This window comes from Rattus rattus, chromosome 6 (genome assembly GCF_011064425.1).
Source record: "Rattus rattus isolate New Zealand chromosome 6, Rrattus_CSIRO_v1, whole genome shotgun sequence".
Classification (NCBI taxonomy): Eukaryota; Metazoa; Chordata; class Mammalia; order Rodentia; family Muridae; genus Rattus; species Rattus rattus.
The window spans coordinates 78,529,216-78,553,450 of NC_046159.1; the positions used below are offsets into that span (position 1 = coordinate 78,529,216).

Genomic DNA, 24,235 nt, shown 5'->3' on the forward strand with positions numbered 1-24,235 from the left:
TAGATTAATCTCATGAGAAACTAAAATTCAAAGTGCAGTAGAAATTGCAATCAATTTATCTAATGTTATATGAATAGAAAATGAATGATGTTTAAGAAACAAACTGCTGAAATCACAAAAAAGCAAAGAAGGTAAAATTATTCTATGGTTTTCCATAAAGTCATTTAGAATGAGAATTCATGCCTACATTACAAATGCAGTGTTTCTTCTAAAAATAATTGCACACTTTCCAATTTTCTTTGCGAGGAAAATTATACATTAATACAATGTGTTCTCCATGAGAGGGAGGAGTATGACAATTTTCCATAGACCTGAACAAAAATTGTCTCCTGCTTAATGGAAGTGTACTTATTCAAATCGTGTCATTGCTCCGAATGAGTACAATCAGCAGCTCTGAAATGTCTGAGCCTGGGACTGAATGATTTCTCATCTCAGTCCAGGATACGAATCATATCAACCTTGAAAGAGTAAAAGGAAGAAATTCCCCGGCAAAGCATTTCCAATACATTTCCATTTAAAGCACAAAACTGCTTTTATTCAGGTACTCCAGGGTATTACAACCCTCTGCAGCTTCTGACTGAATTACGCTTCAGAAGTGTCTGAGAGATGAGAGCCATTCTCAATCAGGAGGATCCAGTCACTTACTCCTGATGATTAGAATCAGACAGATGCCTTCATTTTATTAATTACACATTTCAAAGCACGGTCCGCATTCATCCAAGTTGTTTGTTGAATTATGGTAAAATGGGATTCACTTCTCACTCTTGATTATTAAAAACGAACCTCAGAAATGCTATTTTGCTATGATAATAAAATTTAGTAATCCAGAAATAGCATATTTACTGAATTTTTGAAAATCAAAATTACTGCCAAAGAACATAAAGCCCTTCATTGTGTTTGAATCACTATGATTGATAAAGTGATACCAATTACTTCCACAGTATCTTTATCTCATATTGAAAGTAGCTCTGAATAACACCGGCTTCAGTACAACTTGTGAGGTTATTTATAAGATGCATAGACAGTTTTATGGTAACTTGACTACAAGATACACTGATAGAACTAGAGCATAAATGTTGTGGTAGTGACCAACAACAACTCTCTGATGAGATTTCAGTTTCACTATCTGAGCTGCAACACATTCCTGGCACTGCCTCAGTGGCCAAGACCCTGAGACTATATATTGTCTAGTTGGTGTTCCTAGGGAAAAGTCAAATAATGACATTGCTGCTAAAGAAATGTCACAATAAAGTGACTCTGAGCAAGAGTCTGCTGTCCTCAGATTTAGTATTTGACTCAAACATACAAAGACCTAGAGCTAGACAATGCAGGGACTGAGAGACCTTGGAACACTCAGTTCTAAAAGAGTTGTCTTCATCAAATCTCTTTCCTTGGGGGCTCAGGCAGCTCTGCAGAAGAGCTGGTGGAAAATGGTTAAGAGCCAGCTAGGATGAAAGACAGCAGGAAATAAGGCCTTCTTGAAACAACAGGACTGACACACGTATGAACTCATAGAGACTATGGCAGCATGCACAGAGTTTACATGGGTCTGGGCCTAATAGAATTCCAGTGCTCAGAGGGGAGTAGACATCCCTGGCCCAGCAGCTATCTCCAGTTGGTAACTGCTCTCAAGGGAAAATTAATTTTCCCCAATGGAGTCTCACTGGGGACACAAACCACACACAACATAAAAAGAACTCAATGTTGTTGCTGTTGTTGTCGCTGCTATTGTTGTTTTCCCACAAAGCTTTTTCTGGCCATTTTTCCCCCAGAGAGATCTTTGTTTACACATTATGGCTTTGGTTTTGTGGATTTTCTCTGTGTGAAAATGTGTACCTATCACCTTCTGTATGTGTTTCCTTTGTCCTTGCTCTTGGTCTGTTCTGTTTATTTTTATTTTATCTTATTATTACTCTGGATTCCTGTTTATATTCTAATGAGAGTGAGACACAAAGGTATACATTTGAGTGATTTGGAAAGAGGATCTGGAAGAAATTGAGTGAAGGGAAACAATAAATGAGATATATTGCATGAAAAAAATCTATTTTCAATAAAAAATAAATTAAAGAAGAAAAATTGCAATTCTTGTGAACATGCTGATAAAATAAAAAAAAAACAACCATTTTTCACAATGATATTTCTGCCCTTAGTAAACAAGTGTGTCTAAGGCTGGATGGCAGAGGGTGCAGTGTAATTCAAAGGGCAGATCAGCATCAGTAAACTAACAGGCATAATTGTAGCTAATATATATGTGAGATCTTAATATGGAGACTTTGTTCAGAATAAATTCATTTACTACCTTGAAATTATCACCTTGAAAACTGGCTTATGGACTTCTTTGTACTCTGTCCAAAAAAATTTGATGTGTGCTCACACAAATGTCAAATACACACACACACACACACACACACACACACACACACACACAGAAAATAATAGAAAATGAAATTAAGAATACAATTGTCATGCTGTAACTCCAATTTCAACGTTTAACATCTGGACTATTTACTGGATAGACTTGTATAGTGTTAAAGAACCACACTTTTGCTTCTCATGATGCACTGTATAGTCTAGTGGTGTAGCTACTATTTGGGTATCAATAACATGATCTCTGTGCCCACTCAGAAAAGAGGTCTTCAAAATTATCTAGAGATGCCAGGTAGTCTTAGAGTGAGAAATCATATACTGTTTCTGATAATCCTTTCTAACTTCAAATAAGCTTTAATTAGCATGTTCTTCCCTTAGCAAACACCCCCAATATTAAAGTTTCCATACCTTACTAACAGAATTAGTGCGAAACTAGAGAATGGAAATGCTACTTCTTACCCTCCTTTTCTAGGCAAAATGTTATATCTACAAAGGTATGAATAGAGAGGGGACTTTGATTTTCAAAACTACTTATCATTGTGTGGATAGAATTTGCTCTTGTTAATTTTGGCTATGGGTTTAAAGTCTCCATGAAAAGTATTTATGTGTATATAAACTTTGCACTTTGGAATCCCCTCCCCTTAGAAACAGTGCTATAATGATAGACACAAAATCAGGTCACAGTATGAAGGGAAATTCTCCAGCCTTTTTGGAAATGTAAGCTACATTCTAAGCAGCATAGTTCTATGGTGTATAACATAGCCCATAGGTAGCATCATGTATGTAATAAGAGCATACTGCACATTCCAGCATAAATCTAACATCTTGTTCTGTGGAGCAGCAAGTATATGGGTTGCTTGTTGCTATTGTAATCTATTATCATTTCTGAAGAAAAAAGTTAATGATAGAAATTTTAAAGGGAGAATACACATTTAAGCTAATGTCTAAAGTCTAAAAACCTCGTCTTCCTCACTTAATGTTAATTAATCTTTATCCTTACTAAGATTCAAATTTTGATCCTGTCATGTTTGCTACAGTGCATCAAGTATACTGATTGAAATAAAGGATTATTGAAGGAGGGGGAGACAGAAAGAAAGTAGTAAGCAGTTGCTGCCAAAACCATGACTACCCTGCTTCATCAATACAGATTTACTATTCCTTTGAGTGGCAGATGCCACTCTTATCCCAAACGAATGGGTCACAGAGCTCCACTGGGAAATTGTCAGATTCTGTGCCTAGGACTGTACAAAGTTTTTACTTATTATCACTGTATATACTGCAGCCCTGGAAAAGGTTAATTTATAATCCTATTAAGCAAACCAGATGAGATTGAGAAAATAAGGAAGATAGTCACTCAAATACCTGAGCAGACTGAGGGTGGGAATGCTAGGAGTCTGAGGTACATTGGAAATCCCCCAAGATTGTTTTTCTATTGACATTGTAAATGTCAAAATGTTATACAAGGGTCTGCTACGAGTTTATAGATAGATAAGTGCTTTGCTTTTGGGCCCTTTATAGCCACCATAGATGCTTTCCTGTCAGCTCTTTGAAATGAGCTTCTATACCTGCAATTGCGCTTCAAAGACAATAGAACTTCCTTCTTCACAGGTGACGCCTGTGATCAGTATTCTTTCTTTTTTTTTTTTTTTTTTTTTGGATTTTATGCATTTCTTTTTTTTTTTTTTTTTTTTTGTTTGTTTGGTTTTTTTTTGTTTTTGTTTTTTTATTAACTTGAATATTTCTTATATACATTTCGAGTGTTATTCCCTTTCCCGGTTTCCGGGCAAACATCCCCCTCCCCCCCCTTCCTTATGAGTGTTCCCCTCCCCACCCTCCCCCCATTGCCGCCCTCCCCCCGACTGTCTAGTTCACTGGGGGGTTCAGTCCTAGCAGGACCCAGGGCCTCCCCCTCCACTGGTGCTCCTACTAGGATATTCATTGCTACCTATGAGGTCAGAGTCCAGGGCAATTAGTCTTTAGGTAGTGGCTTAGTCCCTGGAAGCTCAAAAATTTTTGTACATATGGGGAAGAGCCCTTTCTTCTTCAAACGGGGGTCCCTATTCTCAGTTCAGTGGTTTGCTGCTGACATTCCTCTGTATTTGCTGTGTTCTGGCTGTGTCTCTCAGGAGCGATCTACAATCTTTTTGCTTCATCCATCTTATCTAATTGGGTGGCTGTATATATATGGGCCACATGTGGGGCAGGCTCTGAATGGGTGTCCTTCAGTCTCTGTTTTAATCTTTTGCCTCTCTCTTCCCTGCCAAGGGTATTCTTGTTCCCTTTTTAAAGAAGGAGTGAAGCATTCAAATTTTGATCATCCGTCTTGAGTTTCATTTGTTCTAGGCATCTAGGGTAATTAAAGCATTTGGGCTAATAGCCATTTATCAATGAGTGCATAAATGTCTTTTCTGTGAATTTTCTCAGGATGATATTTTCCAGTTCCAACCAGTCTAATTTCATATAAAGTCATTGTTTTTATAGCTGAGTAATATTCCATTGTGTAGATGTACCACATTTTCTGTATCCATTCCTCTGTTGAAGGACATCTGGGTTCTTTCCAGCTTCTGGCTATTATAAATTATGAAATAGTGGAGCACGTGTCTTTTTATATGTTGGGGGCATCTTTTGGGTATATGCCCAAGAGAGGTAGCAAGCTGGATCCTCAGGCAGTTCAATGTCCAATTTTCTGAGGAACCTCCAGACTTTTCCAGAATGGTTGTACCAGTTGCAATCCCACCAACAATGGAGGAGTGTTCCTCTTTCTCCACATCCTCGCCCAGCATTTGCTGTCACCTGAGTTTTTGATCTTAGCCATTCTACTGGGTGTGAGGTGAAATCTCAGGGTTGTTTTGATTTGCATTTCCCTTATGACTAAAGATGTTGAACATTTCCTTAGGTGTTTCTCAGCCATTCGGCATTCCTCAGCTGTGAATTCTTTGTTTAGCTCTGAACCCATTTTTAATAGGGTTATTTGTCCCCTGGTCTAACTTTTTTGATATATTTTGGATATAAGCCCTCTATCTGTTGTAGGATTGGTAAAGATCTTTTCCCAATCTGTTGGTTGCCGCTTTTGTCCTAAACCACAGTGTCCTTTTGCCTTACAGAAACTTTGCAGTTTTTGAGATCCCATTTGTTTATTCTTGATCTTAGAGCATACGCCATTGGTGTTTTGTTCAGGAAATTTTTTCCAGTGCCCATGTGTTCCAGATGCTTCCCTAGTTTTTCTTCTATTAGTTTGATCAGTATTCTTAACAATCTAACACAGTATAGAATTTTATAATGTATGAGACTACTAGAAATCATGTGACTTTGTGATACAAAAATTTTCTTGAAGGCTTAATCCAATAGAAGGCAATAAAATCAAATGTATTGTTTTTATAAATTTTATGTAAGGGAAGAAGTAGCAACAAAATAATTTTGTGGTTGGGGGGTCACCACAGTAATATAAACTGTATTAAAAGGTCACAGCATTAGGGAGGTAGGGAGCCACTGTTCCAAGCATTCTGTCTGGTTAAGATTGGTTGTGGAAGAAGCTTTAATCCACTTTTCCTGGCCTCATTTTCCTTTTATGATAAAGTGTGAAGACCTTAAGGGCAGAGTATTATGTGTTAACTCTGGAACTCAGTTCTTCACAGTAGAATGTGGGTGGCATTGGCAATTGGAACAGAGAAAATTCAGACAAGCAAAAGCTGTGGTAGAATTCCTTCTCTAAGGAAAACTGTTGATTCTTTCCGGATTTCATTCTGAATAGCCTTTCCTTTCCACATAGTTCTATTATAAACTCTGGTTTTGGTTGCTTTGTTCAGTGTTACTGCTGCAATTGTTTTCGTTGAATTCCTGGGTGGAGGTGAAGCATCAGAAACGTTGGCCTGGCTGCAGGATTAACAGAACATCTTGATGCCTTCAAAACCGTGCATTGAGTTTCACTTCAATTTTTCTCATGGATACATGGCGCACCTTGAATATACTATTGTCTGAGTTAAACACCTTACTTCCATGAAAAGCAATATATAGAAGACAGAAAACCGGAAAGCTCTTCGTTTGGGTTAGCCACGGTGAGAATTCATCCTTCTCACGTGCCCACGGAGCTCAGGGGAACGAAGTCTTCATTCACATAATGCCAACACAGCATAGACTGATCCAACATTTAGGATGGCGAATCTGTGGTCAAATCCTAACAGACATACTCTGCCTGGTTCATGAAATCTGACAGGATCCCTGCTGGAGGCGATAAGTATGTGAGCATCGTGCACATTCAGCCCCTGGCTGCACAACAAACCCTGACAGCTTGACAGCTCTCAGTTAGACAGCCATTTACTCTTTATGAGAAGTGGATAGAGGGCCAGAGACCGGAGCTTTAATTCCGGACAGATGCCTAGTACGTCTCCACTACAGTTATTTGGGTGCTGAGGCTTTCTTTGTATCTTTGAAAGCATTATTGCTTGTCCCAATGTTTGTATGAAGAGACTGCTCCACGCGTCAATTATGCTTGATATCCCCCGATTAGTGATCTTAAAACAATGTAGATTTAGAATTTCTTATGGTTTATGAAACTTGTGGTTTAGTGGAAAAATAAACTTGTTGGGGTGCCAAATGGTGTTCCTGGTCATATGTACAGGCATGTGCACACAGGTGCACAAGCATGCATGCACACACATGCACCCATGTGTAGACACCCATACACTAACCTAATATACAAAGTTTTAGAATAAAAGAAAAAAATATTAAAACCAGGAATGTTTAAAGCGTTTTTTAAACAAGGAGAAAAAAGGGTCTCTTAAATTGAGCAGATGCAGTCCTAAACGTCTCAATTGTCTGGCCTCAGCGTTTTCAGTGCTGTAATTGCAGGTGTGTGTCACCACATTCGGATTCACAAAATTTGAGAGTGTCAACAATATAGGCACCTTAGAGTCAATAGTTTATAAGAATTCTAGTGAGCTTCAGTGAGATAGCTATATGGTACTGCTCTTGGGAGAGCTTCCGTCCATTTTTGAAGCTACAGTGTAGAAATCTGAACAGTTCCCATGGTCATCTCTGATACTTGGAAATGATGTTTTGATGATATACACATCATTCTCCCTTTAATGCTTGAGAATGAGTGCAGACTGAATTCTTCGCTGGTCGAAGTGACTACACTGACCTCCTGCCATTATGGAACATACAGGACTTCTAGGGCTGAGATAGGCTGGAAGCCCTCTTTCGCCACTTTCATAAACATTCATGCACCCCACCCATCCTGTATCCTCACACAGTTTTCTGGCACAGATACACCCCTACTTCCCTTGTGTTGTGATAGAGACTTGAGACACGCCCGAGATGAAACTATTCTAGCTTTACTTTGTTTCTGTTGCATAAACTCTCTTTATCTCTCTATTGTTACCCAGTCTAGAAGAGGTTTTAAGCTTTGTCATTTTAATCATATCTTACTATTGTCTTTCATTTTACTTGTTTTACTGCATTGCTATAAAAAAAAGTAAAACGAAAGGCCAGCAACTCAATTAAAAAAATCCCCAGCCTGCATTAGTCAAACCCATTCAGTGTGCTGAGAGCTGCTAAAATACAGCCCAGATTACTGCTACAGTGAATTGTTTGTTTTGTCCTTTTATGTGATAGCATCCTTGCCTAGCAATTTCCCTCTATCTCCTGTTTGCCACGGTATGCCTCTAGCTTCATAATCTTACAATATCTTTGTAAGACTATTGTGGTGCCTTTCCCTCTAGTAGATAATCTCAACCTCTGATTTCACCAAAAAACAAACAAACAAAAACAAAACAAAACAAAAACAACAGAGTATATTCAGTAACTATTGCCTTAGTTTTCTAACACCAGCAAACCCAAACTGTGTAAGGACTTGACTTGCTTCTTTTCTCACCCCTTCTTCTGTACTCTGGTGAGCCACACCCACCCCTGAGGTATTCTTAAGGTGGAGAATACCAGCTACTTCTGCATCCATTTCTCTTCCTTTATTTGCATACTTGAAATCAATTATTACTCAACATAATTTTGTTCTGTCTTTAACTTTTTCCCTTAAATGACTTTATCTCTTAATATTCAAATACTCCCAATTTATTTACATTCTGAATATTCTCCTCTGCATCTTCCCAAAGCTATTTAGTTTCTGCACAAATACGTTAACCTATTCACTTTTCATTTGTTTTTTAGTTTTGTTCTTTAAATACCTGGTGTTGCCATCCATTAAGTTGTCCATCCAGGGGTTTAGCATAAATGTCCTCTGAGAGGCTTCACCCAGCAGCCAATGGAAAGAAATGCAAAGATCCACAGCCAAAGAGGAGATGGAGCTCCCAGGGTCTTATGGAAGAGTTGGGGGAAGGATTGACGACCCAAAGGAGACAGATACTGCACAAGAAGACCATCAGAGTCAACTAATCTGGACCCTAGGGGACTTCCTGAGACTGAGCCACCAACCAAAGAGTGAGCACGAGCTGGACATAGGCCCCCACATGTATAGCAAATGTGCAGCTCAGCTCCATGTGAGTCCTCCAACAACTAGAGCGAGGGCTGTCCCTGAATCTGTTGCTTGCCTGCTGCTGGATCAGGGGTTCCTAACTGGATCGCCTTTTCTGGCTGCATGGGCAGAGGATGAACATAGTCCTGCAGTGACTTGTGCCATGGGAAGGGAGTTGTACGGAGGGAGTGATGCCAAGGGAGGTCCCGCCCTTTCCAAAAAAGTGCAGGAGGAATGGGGGAGAAGAAATTTGTTTGGGTATTCTGGGAGGAAGGGAGCAATTATTGGGATGTAAAGTGAATAAAGAAACAAATTTAAATTTCCGTTCACCTCAATAAAAGTTTAGTAACTTAAAAAGAAAGATCTGTCTGTCAACGGCAAGTGATTAGTGTGTCTTTGTACTATGTGTAGCTCTGGAGTGTTCACCCTACTAACACGTAGTTTAATTCAGCTTAATCTCAACATAAAATCCAACTGAAAGAAACAATTACAGTTCACCCAAATCATAGTCATTAATGTAACAATGGGAGATAGACAAGATGGCAACAAAAGAAATGTGGTTTATGTAAATGCAAATATATATGTACATTCAAAATGAAATTAATATATTCTAGAAATAGATGATGCATTAAACTGGATGAAGCTAGAAAGTACAAAAATGTATCTTGTAGTAATATGTTGAAACCAGCAATTCAAAGATGTCTACTATTATTATTTCCAGTAATCATTGATGTGAGTTTCTAAGTACACATACACACATGTATACACACACATACACACACAAATTAGTTGCAAAACTACAAATAAGAGGCAAATACCATCATTAAGTGCAGGTGATAGAGCAATCTAAAGTAAATGAGCAAAAACGTACCTATGAGTTATAAGAATTAAAAAGCTTGAACACGAAAACTGGAAATAAAAATTCAAAAAATTATTATCATTTTAATACTTTAGCAATAAATGGAAAAAGGTAAAATATGTAATTTCTTAGTCACAGATTATAAATTAAAGGAGAACTCCCTCAAATATGCAAAATATTTCTAAATGATATTAAGGTTGCTCCATAAAGTTACATTAAGGGAAGACTATTTCTCTGTATACAAACGTTGAGACCAAGCATGATGACTGTCAAAGGATGAGGGTGCAGATGACAAAAACACCCTATAAATCCTCCATCTGGGATGAGATCATACTGGTAAATACAGTTATCAAATGCATAGCACACTTAATATTGCGGAGGATTTACATTCGAATCCCATCAGAAAACAACCACAAACGTGATGACACTTGAAGAATGGAAGTTCATTCCTTTCTCAATCCATTTCTTCAAATGAGTTAGTAGGGAGTCAATAAAAGGCAGAAGAATACAAACATTGCAAGATACCTGATTGATACACGATTCAGAGTGGCAAGTATTGTCTGAATAAGAATAAACACCAACAATTATAGAAAATTTTCATAATGAGAACCAATTTAAATGTCCTAAGAATGCTATGAAAACCAAATTCTCAGGCAAGAAAATAATTGTTGTTTAATCAAGTGGCAAGGGACAAATGCACTGTGTGTTCACTGTATTGTTGTGCACATCTGTGTATCAATTCTAAAAACAAAAGACATGTCTTCCTTCCTAAAGAAATCCCAACCAATCTAAGAACAAATCATGAAGGGAAAATGAAGTCAGAGAGAAATTGAAGATGCTCAAAATAGTAAGTAGAAGGTTTTGTACTCAAAGAATTCAAACAGAAACCAAGATGTATGACTATTTCACGAAATTAAAGGAAGCTTAGAAGTCTGACCAGTCAGAATGTGTTTCACTTGTGTGATAGTGAGAACTTACTTATACTGCCTTGGTAAGTAAAAAATGATATATTTCAGTAACAGGTTTAATGCTATCTAGTAATGCTTAAGGCATGAGCCCTTCTATTATAATTCTCTCTTCCATACAAAAATATATGCACAAGAACAATAGTCAATAAATATATGTAAGGACACTGTAACTGCCTTCTGGTGTAAACAGTGTAATAAATTGTGGCATATTTATATAATAGAAAAGTGCAACAATATAATTCAGTGGACTTCTACTGCATGCCAAAGCAAGAATGAATCAGGTGAGCAAGGTAGAGCTTTCAAGGCTAGAAAGGGAATATCTAAGGCTGAGTACAAGACTCAATATTAGCTAATTCTGCTTTATTAGGTGATAAATAAATAACACAATGGTGTCATTAAATTTGGAGTACAGTATCAGACTTGCAGTTGACGGAGCACATCAGGGTTTTTTCCCATACCTGCTTTTATTTTGAATCATATCCAGAACCAGTTACTCTCAACATAGTTCACTGCAGACACACAGGCCTTTAGAGCTATCAACTCAGTGTTCAAACTCACCTTCAGTTTTCACATTAAAAAAAATGTTGAAAAATGGCAAGTTCAAAGTACAGAAAAGTAATTTATCCAAGGACTTTTGTAATTCTCCTTGAGAGAGCTATAGACATGGTACTCTGTCAAATATCCTTTATTGGTACTTAGCTGCCTCATTACGTGATCTGGAGAATATACCAAGGATCATTTCCTGTAAAGTATAATCTCCTGACTACAGGCCACACACAAAACTCTAATGTCACTTTCTCTAGCTGACTTTCAATACTACTGTATTAAACTTACTCGAACACTTATTCTGATTCTGTGCATGTCACAAACTAAAAATCAAACAGCTTTGCTTTGTCTAGATATTTAATTTGGTATTTCATAAAGGCATTAATACAATGACTGAAAGAAACATGATACTATTTCCCTAGGCAAGCACGATGATATTTCTCTCCAGTTAAATTATTCTAAGGTATGAATCTAATTAATTGTTCCATGTACTTCTTATGTTTCTTAGAGTACTCTAAACGCCCAGCCGTCTATCTAAGGAGTGCCCTCCCTTCCTTACTCCTGCTCACAGTCTCTTTTAGAACACATGCATTTTAATGACACTGTGATCACACTGCAAAAAGAGAATTATATTGTAAAACCACAACAGAATAAAATAAAATAATATGAAACATCTAGGCTTACTTTACGGACACCCCTGCCAAGTTCTTCTCCATAGTTGGTTCCAAGGATTTCAAAGTGGACATTGGGGTTACCTCCATTTTCTCCAAATTCTAGATCTCCAGTCAATCCATTAACTCCACCCTAGATGAGAGAATGGACAATTTTAAAAGTTCAGAAAGGCCAAACAATTAATAATAAAGGATAAAAGAAGTTAAAAGCACTCTGATTCCCTTCATAGAATGAAATTCCAAAGGATATGCTTATTATCAGGGAGCTAATTTTAGTAGATGCACACAACAGGCCAAGGAATTCTGGTAAAAGTCACCTCAAAAATGACTTAATTTAATCTCATCTACTTACCCTGAAAAATAATTTAGGCCCTAAGAGCCGATGACTACTCAAAATGAAACCTGGTTAGAGCTAAGACTCAGTTTCACAGTAAAGATGTGGCCACCATGGTTTGTAAAGTAGAGGGGCATGTCACCAGAGTGCAGCAGTGTTCAGGAAACTTAATGACGCTATTTTGGACACAATGCCAGTTAAATTTGTTCTGAAATTATACCTCTGTATATTAGGCATGTGATTTTCTATTGTAATTCTTAATTTTAAAATGTACCACATAAAATTTTTTCGAGTTTATTTTCTCCTGCGAATTTACTTTCCAAGAAATCACAATGATTGAATATGTTGTTTCCAAAAGATCAAAGAAATGACTTTGGACTATTTCATAATAAATATGACATTAACCTGATTTATATATGAAACAATGTATGCATATCTATAAATATATCTCAGAATATCATATTGTATTGCATTAAAGGGTATAACTTTGTTTTTACAAAATAGCTAGGAACACTCATTTAATAAATATGATAAATTTATATTTAAATAAACAAATGTAAATTGAGCTAGACAATGTTTTATACTCTCCAATGTCTATGCTGGCATTGAGACTGTGGAAATTTCCAGACGCCATTGTTCCTTCATTCTGACAAATGCTCATCTCACAGAGAGGTAGCCACGTGGGTCAGGTCTGCTTCTCACTGTTCTTTCTCACTTTGGTCTCTCAACCTTCACCTTACTCAAGATTTTAAACTCACTGCTGTGTTCATAGTCACTTTGGTTATTGTATGCCCTAGATAGAAGTTTGGCTCTGTTGTGATATTTATTTTGACTACAAATAATCTCAGTTTGTGAACTGCTCCAGTTATCACCTCTGCACTGTTGATGCCTAAATATGTAACACTTGTTGTAACAAGTAGTACCACTTTAGTCCTTCTTGGCTGGGTTTATGCTGTCTGACCCATCTCACACTTCCTCTCTGCCTTCCAGACACTCGCAGAATACCTACTTCATAAAAGACACTCAGATAACAATTGTTGACTTAATGTTTCCAACCTTCATTATGAATTCCTTTTTTCTTTCTTTTTTGTTTCTCACACATCTGCCTTCGTTGTAAACAGCAGGTAGGGGACCTAGCAATGGTAAAAGCTGTCTGTTGGGGACTCTTGCTAACGCCAAGCAGGAAGAAGAAGACTTCAAAGCTCATGAAGACTGAGGGGTACCAAGGAGATGAAGAACTCTTTGTAAATATCACATGTGTACTTGGTGGAAGTGACTGTGTAAACAAAGAACCAGGCAATGAAGAACATGCTGATGGCTTGAAGTACTACAGTCAGGTACTCCGGGCTGGCATATCTACTCACGGCCTCGAGCTCCATTTTGCCCCACACAGAATAAACCACAAAGGTTCACCACCAGAAGAACACATTGGCAGGAGCAAGTGCTCTCTATTATGATTTTCAATAATCGATCTATTTTATTTTTTCAACAGCATAATTAACAGAACAAGTTTTTCATCATTACTTCCTTGGTTCAGACAGGAATTAAAGTTTTCTAGTTGGATCATGGATAAGTCTCTTGAATTTTACCTGTCTGTGGTCTTTTCATATGAGTTAGCTGTGAGAAGCAGAGGATTTCTCCCGTGGCCTAGAAATATAACAGCTATGCAGAAACTAACCAACTAGCTTAACTCCCATCTGTCTCAATGTCTATGTATTTTAAATGGACAATAAAGCACTTATCTCAGAGTATTATTTGTTATATTTATAGTATGTTAAATGCAAGTAAAGCAGAGGAGTGCTTCCTATGTTGAGAGTTTAGAGGCAACTGTTTGCACCATTAGGGTCAAGTGCTTTTTCAGCCCTTATTTTTGGATCCTTCTAATTCTATAAAATGCAGTCAAAGTTTCTGACTTTGCCTCCTTGTCAGCTAAAGTTTTTAAGATTCAAAATGACTCTGCATGTGCATGGAGGTAGTGTATGAGTGGTTTTTTGTGCGTGTATCTAATGGTGAGAGGTAGATGTAAAGAGCTCTTGGAGATAAGATTTGTGGATCCAGCATGAGAAGAATGGGCCTGAGGAGCTGTGCGGCATCCTCCATCCCCTCTGTCATTTGCTAGAGCTCCTTGCTTGCTTCTATCTTTGTATAGAGAATACATCCAACCGGTGCAATGCAATTTTACACCATTCTTGAGGTCAGTATTAGTGTGACAAAACTCCAATGTCCCTTACAACAAAGAATAGAGTGGATTTCATTATCATTGATATCTCCAAGTTGAAAATATATGTATGAATATAGCAGACATCATTATACATAAGTTCCAAACACTATAACTCTAGAAATTTCCTATTTAAAGGAATGTATTATGCATATTTATTTACTCATCGGGGCATGCCACATTGCATGACTGGAGAGCAAAGGATAACTGCAGGAGTTAGCTCTCCTCTTCCATCCGCCATGTGGATTCCAGAGACAGAACTCAGGTGATTATGCTTGCGGGTAAGGCACTCAGGCGTCTCACTGGCCTATAGAATCTTCTGTGCGAGAGCGAAGGCACATAGCTTTCATGCCAGCACCAGGCATGCAGAGGCAGGCAGATCTCTTTGGGTTGGAGGACAGCATGGCCTACATAGTGAGTTCCAGTCCAACCATGACTGCATCATGAAACTCCGTCTCAGAGAAACAACCACAAAAAGGCTTTATTTTCATCCTACCTACCTAAAAATATCTCCTAACTACATGAGAACTCTAGATTACTGTCTCACTTCTAGAAAGAAGGAAGGAAATACATGCTTTTGTGCTTATGGAAGACTCTAACCCCAGAAAGCTTTAAACATCTAATCACTCTTTTACTTCCTTAGTCTTCCCAGTCCATAGGTTATGGCTGTGCAGGGCCAGTCCTCCTCTGCAGGAAGTAGCTTCCACTGTGGGACTTAATGCATTTACAGAAGACAAGCATAAAAGCCATAAATCAGAGGACTCGCACTTAGTTTGCTGCGGCCCTACCTTGCTCACCTTTTTGACTTTGTAATTTATCTTCTTCCTGTTCTATCATTAATGAGCTTTTGACATGCATAATCAGAGGATTCTGCCCTCAGGAAGTTGTCTAGGATGCTCAAGAGGTCAACACTGTAAGCAAATAAGTCCTTTAAACAGCATTCTTTGTTATCTCAGCCAGATTTAACCTGATTATTTTTGTTGTTTGTTTTAAGATTCCAGTGTTTTTGAGTTGTTTTCTTCATCTATCTTCTGATTAACCTTGAAAGTAGAGGTTGGCAAAACCATTCTGGCTGGGTATGATGAATGGTCATTACCTTTGTGTATGCATGGTTGTATTTATAAATCTCGTGGTCATACAGAAGATTCTAAACAATATAAGCTAATGGATCATTGATAAAGAAAACAGCAAGGTAGCATCCTATATGTCCTTTACACTGACTGTCAGAGCTGCTGCTCAAGGATCTTAAATATACTGAATATGTTATTTGGATTTTATTCTACACACATAATATAGAAATATCATGGGCAACAAATAGAGAAAAAATAAGAAGAAAATGAAAGAAAAGTTAAAAGTGGGAGAATCAAAGCTTGAAAAACATTTATCACTAAATTTGAACAACAAAATAAATAATAAATTTCTAAGTATACCAAAGTATCCTGTTCCCCCATGGCTGCAAAAAATTGGGGGGAAAAGTCATTAAGAAAATGGTTGTTAATATGCAGCAGACTGAAGGCTCCTGTCTTTGCATCTATTTTGTTAGCCTCTGTCTTTTTTATTGATGCTGATAGATATTAATGACCAGGAATTGTCAATTCCTGTTATTTTGATGTGGATGGTGGGTTTTGTGTGTGTGTGTGTGTGTGTGTGTGTGTGTGTGTGTGTGTGTGTGTGTGTGTGTGTTCACACAAGCCTGTTTTGCTTCCTTTCGTTTGCTGGAATGAGGTTATGTATTTTCTGTTTTTTCTTGAGTGTAGTTAGCCTTCTTGGGTTGAGTTTTCCTTCTAGTGTCTCCTGGAGGGCTGGATTTGTAGATAGATAATGTCTGAATTTGGTTTTGTCATGGAATATTTTCCTTATGGGATTTATTAATTTCCTCTTTAAAGGTCTATATCATCTTTAGAATATTGGATTTAAGGTCATTTTCTTGTGCTTTTGCTATGTTAGGATATCCAGCGCTTGCTATAGCAGGATATCGGGGTTCTGGTAATGCTATATTGCTTTCACTCTTGTCGATTGCATTCTTTCACTGTCCTTTAACTATCTGGAACTATCTGGTTGTTCCTGATGCCAGGAGGAATGTGAGATTCCATCACACATTCAGCAGAATGGCTAACAGAAAAAAATTCAAGTGATAGCATATGCTAATGAGGACGTGCATCAAGGAGAATATTCTACTATTGCCAGTGGGAGTGCAAACTTGTACAAGCACCTTGGAGACCAATTTGGCAGTTTCTCAGAAAATTGGGAATCGTTCTACCTCAAGACCCAGCTATACTACTCCTAAGTATATACCCTAAGGATGCCCCACTATATTACAAAGGCCCTTACTTAACTATGTTCACAGCAGCTTTATTTGTAATAGCCAGAAGCTGAAAACAACCTAGATGCCCCACAACTGAAGAATGGATGAAGAAAATGTATTCTATTGCATAGAATACTACTCAGCTATTACGAACAAAGATCATGAAATTTGCAGGAAATAGATGGAACTAGAAAATACCATTCCAAGTCAGGTAGCACAGACCCAGAATGACATCCATGGTGTATACTCACTTATAAATGGACCTTATCGATAAAACAAGGGACAACTAGGCTATAATTCACAGATGCAAATAAACTAAATAATAAGGAAGGCACAAAGGACAAGGTTTGAATCTCATTCAGAAGAAATAAAATAGACATTGGAGATGGAGAAAGGAAGGGAACTGTGTGTGAAAGAGTATGAGGAGGAGACCAGAGATGGGGATCAAGTGCAGGGAGAAGTGGGGTGGGAGAGATCTGGTAGGGAACATCTCTGGGACTAGTCTGAGACTCAGAATCTAGGAAGCTCCCAGGAGTTCATGGGGTGACCATAGCTGAGATTCCTAGCAGCTGGGGATATTGAGTCTGAAGTGCCTACCTCCTCAAGCCTGGTGGGACTTCTAGTGGAGGGAAGGGAGCATCAATCCACCCATAAAACCTTCAACCCAAAATTTGTCTGCCTACAAGATGTCAACCCAAAATTTCTGCCTACAAGATGTGCAGGGATAATGATGGACCATAGATTATAGGAAGGGCCAACCCTTGACACTATTAATGATACTCTATTATGCTTGCAGACAGGACCCGAGCATAAATGTTTCCTGAGAGGCTTCATCCAGTGGCTGATGGAAACAGATGTAGAAACCCACAGGCAAACATCAGGTGGAACTAGGGAAATTATATGAAAGAGTGGGGAATGGGATTGGGTGTTTGCTGTTCAATGACACCACAGGAAGACCTATAGAGTCAACTAGGGTCTCACACATACCAAACCACCAACAAATAGTATGCAAGGATAAGACCTAGGGAACACTACATGTTTGTAGCAGATGAGAAAGCAGCTTTATCTTCATATAGGTACCCTAACAATTTGAGCAGAGGCTGTCCCTGACTCTGTTCCTGCCATTAGATCCCCTTCCTCTAGCTGGACTGCCTGGTTCAGATTCAGTGGGAGGGGATGTACTTAGTCCTGCTTGGACTTGATGTCATTTGGTAGGGTGGTGCCTAAGGAGGGATTCCCTTTATCTAAGAAGATGGGGAGAGGATAATGAGTAGGGGATTTGCGAGAAGAGGAAGGATTGGGGACTGCAACCAGGATTTAAAGTGAATAAGTAAATAAATTAATTGAAAAGAGAAAAGAATATGATTACTCAGACTGACTACATTTTGGGCTGTTTATGAGCTTAAAAGTCCCCAACAGAAAGAAAACATTATACTTCCTTGATGATTGTGCTGGATAGTTTAAGATCAACTTGATACAGCTTAAGTCATCTGAGAGGGGGGGAGTTCAATTGAGTTAATGTCTCCATAATTTGGGGCATAGGAAAGCCTGTTTGGCGTGTTCATAATTAGTGATATTTGTGGGAGGGCCTAGCATATTGTGGGTGGGGCCACCATTGAGCTGATGGTCCTAGTTTCCATAAGAAAGCAGTCTAAGCAAACCATAAAAAGCAAAGAGCATTCCTCCATGGCCTCTGGGTCATTTCCATGCAGGTTCCTTCCCTGTTTGGGTTTAGGAACCCGAATTAAGACAGCAATGTATAGATTAATATCTTCAGAAATGATGTGATAGTTCCAAAATAGGCAGAAAGGTCAGGAACGGGAGGTTCTGATGTTAACCCTGTTTCCCAATTGGTTCTTGATTTGTCAATAAAGAAGGCTGCTGAGCCAATTGCTGGGTGGAGGGTACAGGTGGGACTACTTCTTCTTTTTTTCTCCATTTTTATTAAATTGGGTATTTCTTATTTACATTTCAAATGTTATTCCCTTTCCCGGTTTCCTGTCCATCAGCCCCCTAACCCTGCCCCCACCCATTCTATATGGGTGTTCTGCTCCCCATCCACCCCCTATTACCACCCTACCCATAAAAAAATCCCCAGCACTGGGGGTCCAACTTTGGCAGGACCAAGGGCTTTCCCTTCCACTGATGTCGCAACAAGGCTATTTCTGCTACATATGCAGTTGGAGCCCAGGGTCAGTCCATGTATAGTCTTTGGGTAGTGGCTTAGTCCCTGGAAGCTCTGGTTGGTTGGCATTGTTGTTCATATGGGGTCTCAAGCCCCTTCAGTTCTTTCAGTCCTTTCTCTGATTCTTCCAATGGGGGTCCCATTCTCAGTTCAGTGGTTTGCTGCTGGCATTCGCCTCTGTATTTGACATGTTCTGACTGTGTCTCTCAGGAGAGATCTATGTCCGGTTCCTGTCAGCATGCACTTCTTAGCTTCATCCATCTTACCTAGTTTTGGTGGCTGTATTTATATGGGCCACATGTGGGGCAGGCTCTGAATGGCCATTCCTTCAGTTTCTGCTCTAAACTTTGCCTCCCTGTCACCTCCTATTTATATTTTTGTTCCCCTTTTAAAGAAGGAGTGAAGCATCCACATTTTGGTCATCCTTCTAGAGTGTCATGTGGTCCGTACATTGCATTTGGGGTAATTTGAGCATTTTGGCCAATATCCACTTATCAACGAGTGCATACCATGTATGTTTTTCTGTGATTGCATACCATGTATATTTTTCTGTGATTGGGTTACCTCACTCAGGATGATATTTTCTAGTTCAATCCATTTGCCTAGGAATATCATGAAGTCATTGTTTTTGATAGCTGAGTAATATTCCATTGTGTAGATGTACCAAATTTTTTGTATCCATTCCTCTGTTGAAGGGCATCTGGGTTCTTGCCAGCTTCTGGCTATTATAAATAAGGCTGCTATGAACATGGTGGAGCATGTGTCTTTGTTATATGTTGGAGCAGCTTTTGGGTATATGCTCAGGAGAGGTATAGCTGGATCCTCAGGTAGTGGAATGTCCAGTTTTCTGAGGAATCTCCAGACTGATTTCCAGAGAGGTTTTACCAGTCTGCAACCCCACCAAAAATGGAGGAGTATTCCTCTTTCTCCACATCCTCGCCAGCACTTGCTGTCGCCTGAGTTTTTGATCTTAGCCATTATGACTGGTGTGAGCATCCTTAGTCATCAGGAAAATGCAAATCAAAACACCCTTGAGAATCCACCTCACAGGTGGGACTTCTGTGTTCCAGGAGAAGAACAAAGGAAGGAGAGAAGCTTTTTCTGCCATGCTTTTGAGGAAGAAGGACGCAACAATCATGTAAGACCTCAGGGGGAGCTAGGGCCTCCTTTTTGAGTGGGTGGGTGGGTGGCTAAGGATGCCTGGCAGAGGCTAGACAGAACAAGCAGCTAAGTTTAGGGAGATAACACATTGCTAAGGGTATGCCTTTCCAGGCAAGAGTTATCTGCACCCAACAATCATGACTAATAGGCAAATTATAAAGTAACAAAACTGTCTGTTTATCTTTTATCCTGGGATTAAAGGTGGGAGCTGGAAGCCCCTCCTGGAGCAAAGGAGAGTAAAAAGGAAGGTGGGTTCGATCCTGGAGCTAAGCTGGGTAAAAACCAAAGGAAAGCCAGGTGTGCTCAGAGCACTGTCCGATCTAGGGCAAAGGTGGTAGCTTTTTAAAACTATAGGCAGCAAAGGTCAGTTAATTTTTATTAAGTGTTTAGATACTTTTGAAGAAGCATATAACATTTACATGTGCATATTTACCTTAACACACACACACACACACACACACACACACACACACACACACACACTCTCACAGTAAAGACTTACAGCAAGACTTACAGCAAACAGATGATATTGTCCATGCCTTAAAGGAAGCAACTACAACTCATTCATTAAGGAGTTCTAATTAATGTCCCTGTCCTTCCAAGTTTTCTCTCTAAAGTATGCATGTATATTGCTTATTTATATATCGATATATTTTAAAGTGGATTGCTCAAAATAATGAACATTGAACAAAATAAAAATATGCTGTTGGACTGAAGCGATGGCTCGATGTTTAATAGCACTGACTATTCTTCCAGAGGTCCTGAGTTCAATTCCCAGCAACCACATGGTGGCTCACAATTATCTAATGGGATCTGATGCCCTCTCTGGTGTTTCTGAAGACAGCTACAGTGTACTCATATAAATAAAATAAATGAATATTTTTAAATGTGCTGCTACTTGCTTTATAAGACAAATGAACTGAAATTTGAACATTTATTGGTGAATTCTGAGGGTCTTTCTTAAAGGGTATAAATGATATTTGCTTATGTTTGTTCATACACACACACACACACACACACACACACACACACACACACACACACAGAAAAATATACTTGGGAATATGGAGAGAAAAGTCCTGTGTCTTCCTCAATACAACTCTTCCCTATGTTTTGAAACTGGGTCTCTCAACTAATCTAGAGCTTTCCAGATTTGATACATTAATTGACTATCAAACACTACTGATATTTTTTAATGGAAATACTAAGGATCTGAAATCCGATCTTTTTGATTGCATGGTGTGTACCTAAGCCACTGTGCAATTTTGAAAATCACCATGACAAAAGTCTGTTTATTTGTGAAAAGTGTATTTTATAGTTCAAGTTGTATTCTTGCAAATCATGTCTTCATAAATTCTCTTTTTCTCCATCAGACATGTACATACTCAATGATGTATTATTGCTTTCCCACAGATAGCCAACATATTCTTTTTGTCTAAGGATTTATATTTTGAAAGATTTCAAACAAAATAAGCTGTATCTCACCTTGCCCATGGCATAAACCATCTTTCTATTTTCAGGACTCCTCTTTATCATTACTTCCTGCAACCTCCAAATTACTTCTCAGTCCCCTGAAAACCCGCCAGCTGTACATGCCACTGTGGATGTAGAGGCTGCAGCATGGCCCACGTCTGTTCTCAGGAGTAGTAGGAGTCTCTATGATTGTGCCCATTTATGTTCTGTCCCCATCAGTAGAGCTCTACAATGGCTCCTTCCCTAGAAGTCTGAGGGCATTTTGAGTTATCAATACCTTGCTTCAGACACTATAAGAATACATTATCCCATTTGATATTATGCTATTTTAGTTCAGTGATCTAAAAGTACATTATATGGCAGCATTTAATCATCACTTAGTGAATGAAAATATTTTACCTTTGGAAACTGGATATCTTTGATATTTTTGGCATTCAAAAAACTCTTTGTTAAACATCAACATGTTCAAACATATATCTTTTAACTATCAACTAATATGAAATAATATACTGTTACAGAAAACCCTGATACACTAGCATTTTTTAGTTTTTGAAAATAAGAATTAAAAAATAATTACCACAAAGATTTAGAAAGTAATTGAACAATTAAGGCAATGTGAAAATACTTGAGTCAGAGAATTTTGATTAACTCATTACAGAGTACAAATAAACAAGCTAGCGATTTTTATTTATAATCACAAATTTTCAATATAATATTTTTCATTTGTTCTTTTGTTTTATACAAATCTATAATCGTTTCTTTCTAAAACTTAGGTCTGATTTCATATGAAATACATTTTTATCTTTTAATCTATTAAGTAAGTTCCTTTTTGTCATTTTCTTTCTAGAACAGATAATTCTTTCCATGTGTTCTATGTATTTAAAAAATTAATCAACCTTTGTCATTGTATATATGATTGATTTCAATTGAGGTGTCAGCTAGAGTGTCTCACCATCTGGATCATCTTCCTCACAGCTCTGCACAGCAAAGCCTGTTACTTTTTAGGTCTCTTTTGAGATGCCATAAGGTCCCTCCAACCCTTTCTAATTATTTTCTATTTTAAGCCATGTCCCAATAGAACCAGTTCTGTGATGGAAATTTGATTGTACATAGGACGTTTGCTTAAAGTACTGTGGAGAAACGATACGAAAGAGACTAGAAGAGGCAAGACTGGGTCAAACAAGAAGTAAAACTGAGGAGCCAACAAATGTGATTGTATGTATCTCAAGATTAAGGAAAGGAAGGGATTAAACCATTTAGTTTGATAGTAACCATTTGGTATAGAATTCTCTCAAGAAGTAGGGAAAACTTCAGAGCAAAAAATATAAAGAAATTTATCTCCATTACTGTGAGCCTTCATAGACATGTTTAGTGAGAATCTTGGTTTCTTTGAAAAATACAGAAGTATTATAAGAATATGTTTTGTTTTGAATGCCAAATGTAGGATACAAGGGTGCTTCAGATTAGCCATAGCAGCTGACTATGATTTGTCTAGTGCTCTAGCAGGGTTGTGATTTTGACAGCTGCAGATAGTTTCTGCAAGTGTGTGAATTCTAGGGACTCTTCAGAGGTTATATAAATTCTTGGTCCCCAATACGCATTGTTGTTGCCCTTGGTGGGTTGTTGTTTGTTTGTCATTAGTTGTGGTTTATTAAGTAACCATGGACAAAGAAGAGACAACCAGAAGAAATTAAATATCATAACAGGATAAATCAAGCATGCCTCAAAGAATGCAATGTCCTAATCTGCAGGAAGTAGTCTACTGATAACTATGTTCCCTTTCCTCTCTATGTTTTTTTTCTTTCCTATTTAGAGTTAAGGGGGAGATGAGATAGAAGAAAAATACTCATAAAATAGCCAAAAGTCTGGCTACAGGCATGCTATGTCCTTCCCATGAAGCTTGAGTGAGCACTGTAACACAACATACTCTTCTCTATGAGTCTACAATAAATCCTCCTTCTAATGTATTTGGGTACCATTACTGTCACAAGTCTTAGAGAACAAGTGTCCATATAGTCAATATTTAGTACTAGGTTGTAAGTTTTTTGAGTAATACTATAAAAGAGTTTGCAATATGAATTTCATAATAGAGACATATTTTCCACATGTTTTATAACCACCTGCTAAAAGAGTGATAGATAAGTGAATGAAATACAATTTTTGCAATCATTTCAATATCAAGGATCTTAACTCTGTATCTAATCTAGGGCAGTAAACCTATAGGCACTGGTAGAGTTTTCTGCCTCACAGTAGAAAGCAACAGAATATTCAAAACCCAGAGTGAGGTTCAATCAAACCCAAAATAGGAACCACAAGTACCCAAGGTTTCACAGCTTCTGGTTACAGACATAGGCAAGAGACCTGAACTGACCCAGCACATGAAAGATGTACAGACACATTATGGGAGTCATGAATCAGCTGTGCAGAGAGCTGAAAATCCATGGAGGATGCCATAGTTGCCTTAGAGTAAGACCACAGACAGGAGTCACACAGCTTCCAGCCCAAGCTACAGACCCATGCAAGAGATTTGAATTGACACAAGACAGTACCTGACCTTCAGAACGGGACTAAGAATGGAACTTCAGATCCTACATATCAATTCCATGACATAAAGTGATACCTCATTTAGTCCTATGAGTTAGTAATCTCTTGAACATTGCAAACGCCTCCATTGAAAGAATT

The 24,235-nt window shown here is 38.3% G+C and overlaps 1 protein-coding gene across 2 annotated transcripts in view; it reads right to left on the reverse strand.

Moving 5' to 3' along the window:
- Grid2 (glutamate ionotropic receptor delta type subunit 2) overlaps window positions 1-24,235 on the reverse strand; it is a 1,431,657-nt gene that overhangs the window by 565,737 nt on the left and 841,685 nt on the right. For both annotated transcript variants that reach the window (XM_032906395.1, XM_032906394.1), the window contains exon 8: window positions 11,891-12,010. In XM_032906395.1, the coding sequence (XP_032762286.1) occupies window positions 11,891-12,010 (120 nt within the window). The remainder of the gene's footprint in view (window positions 1-11,890; window positions 12,011-24,235) is intronic.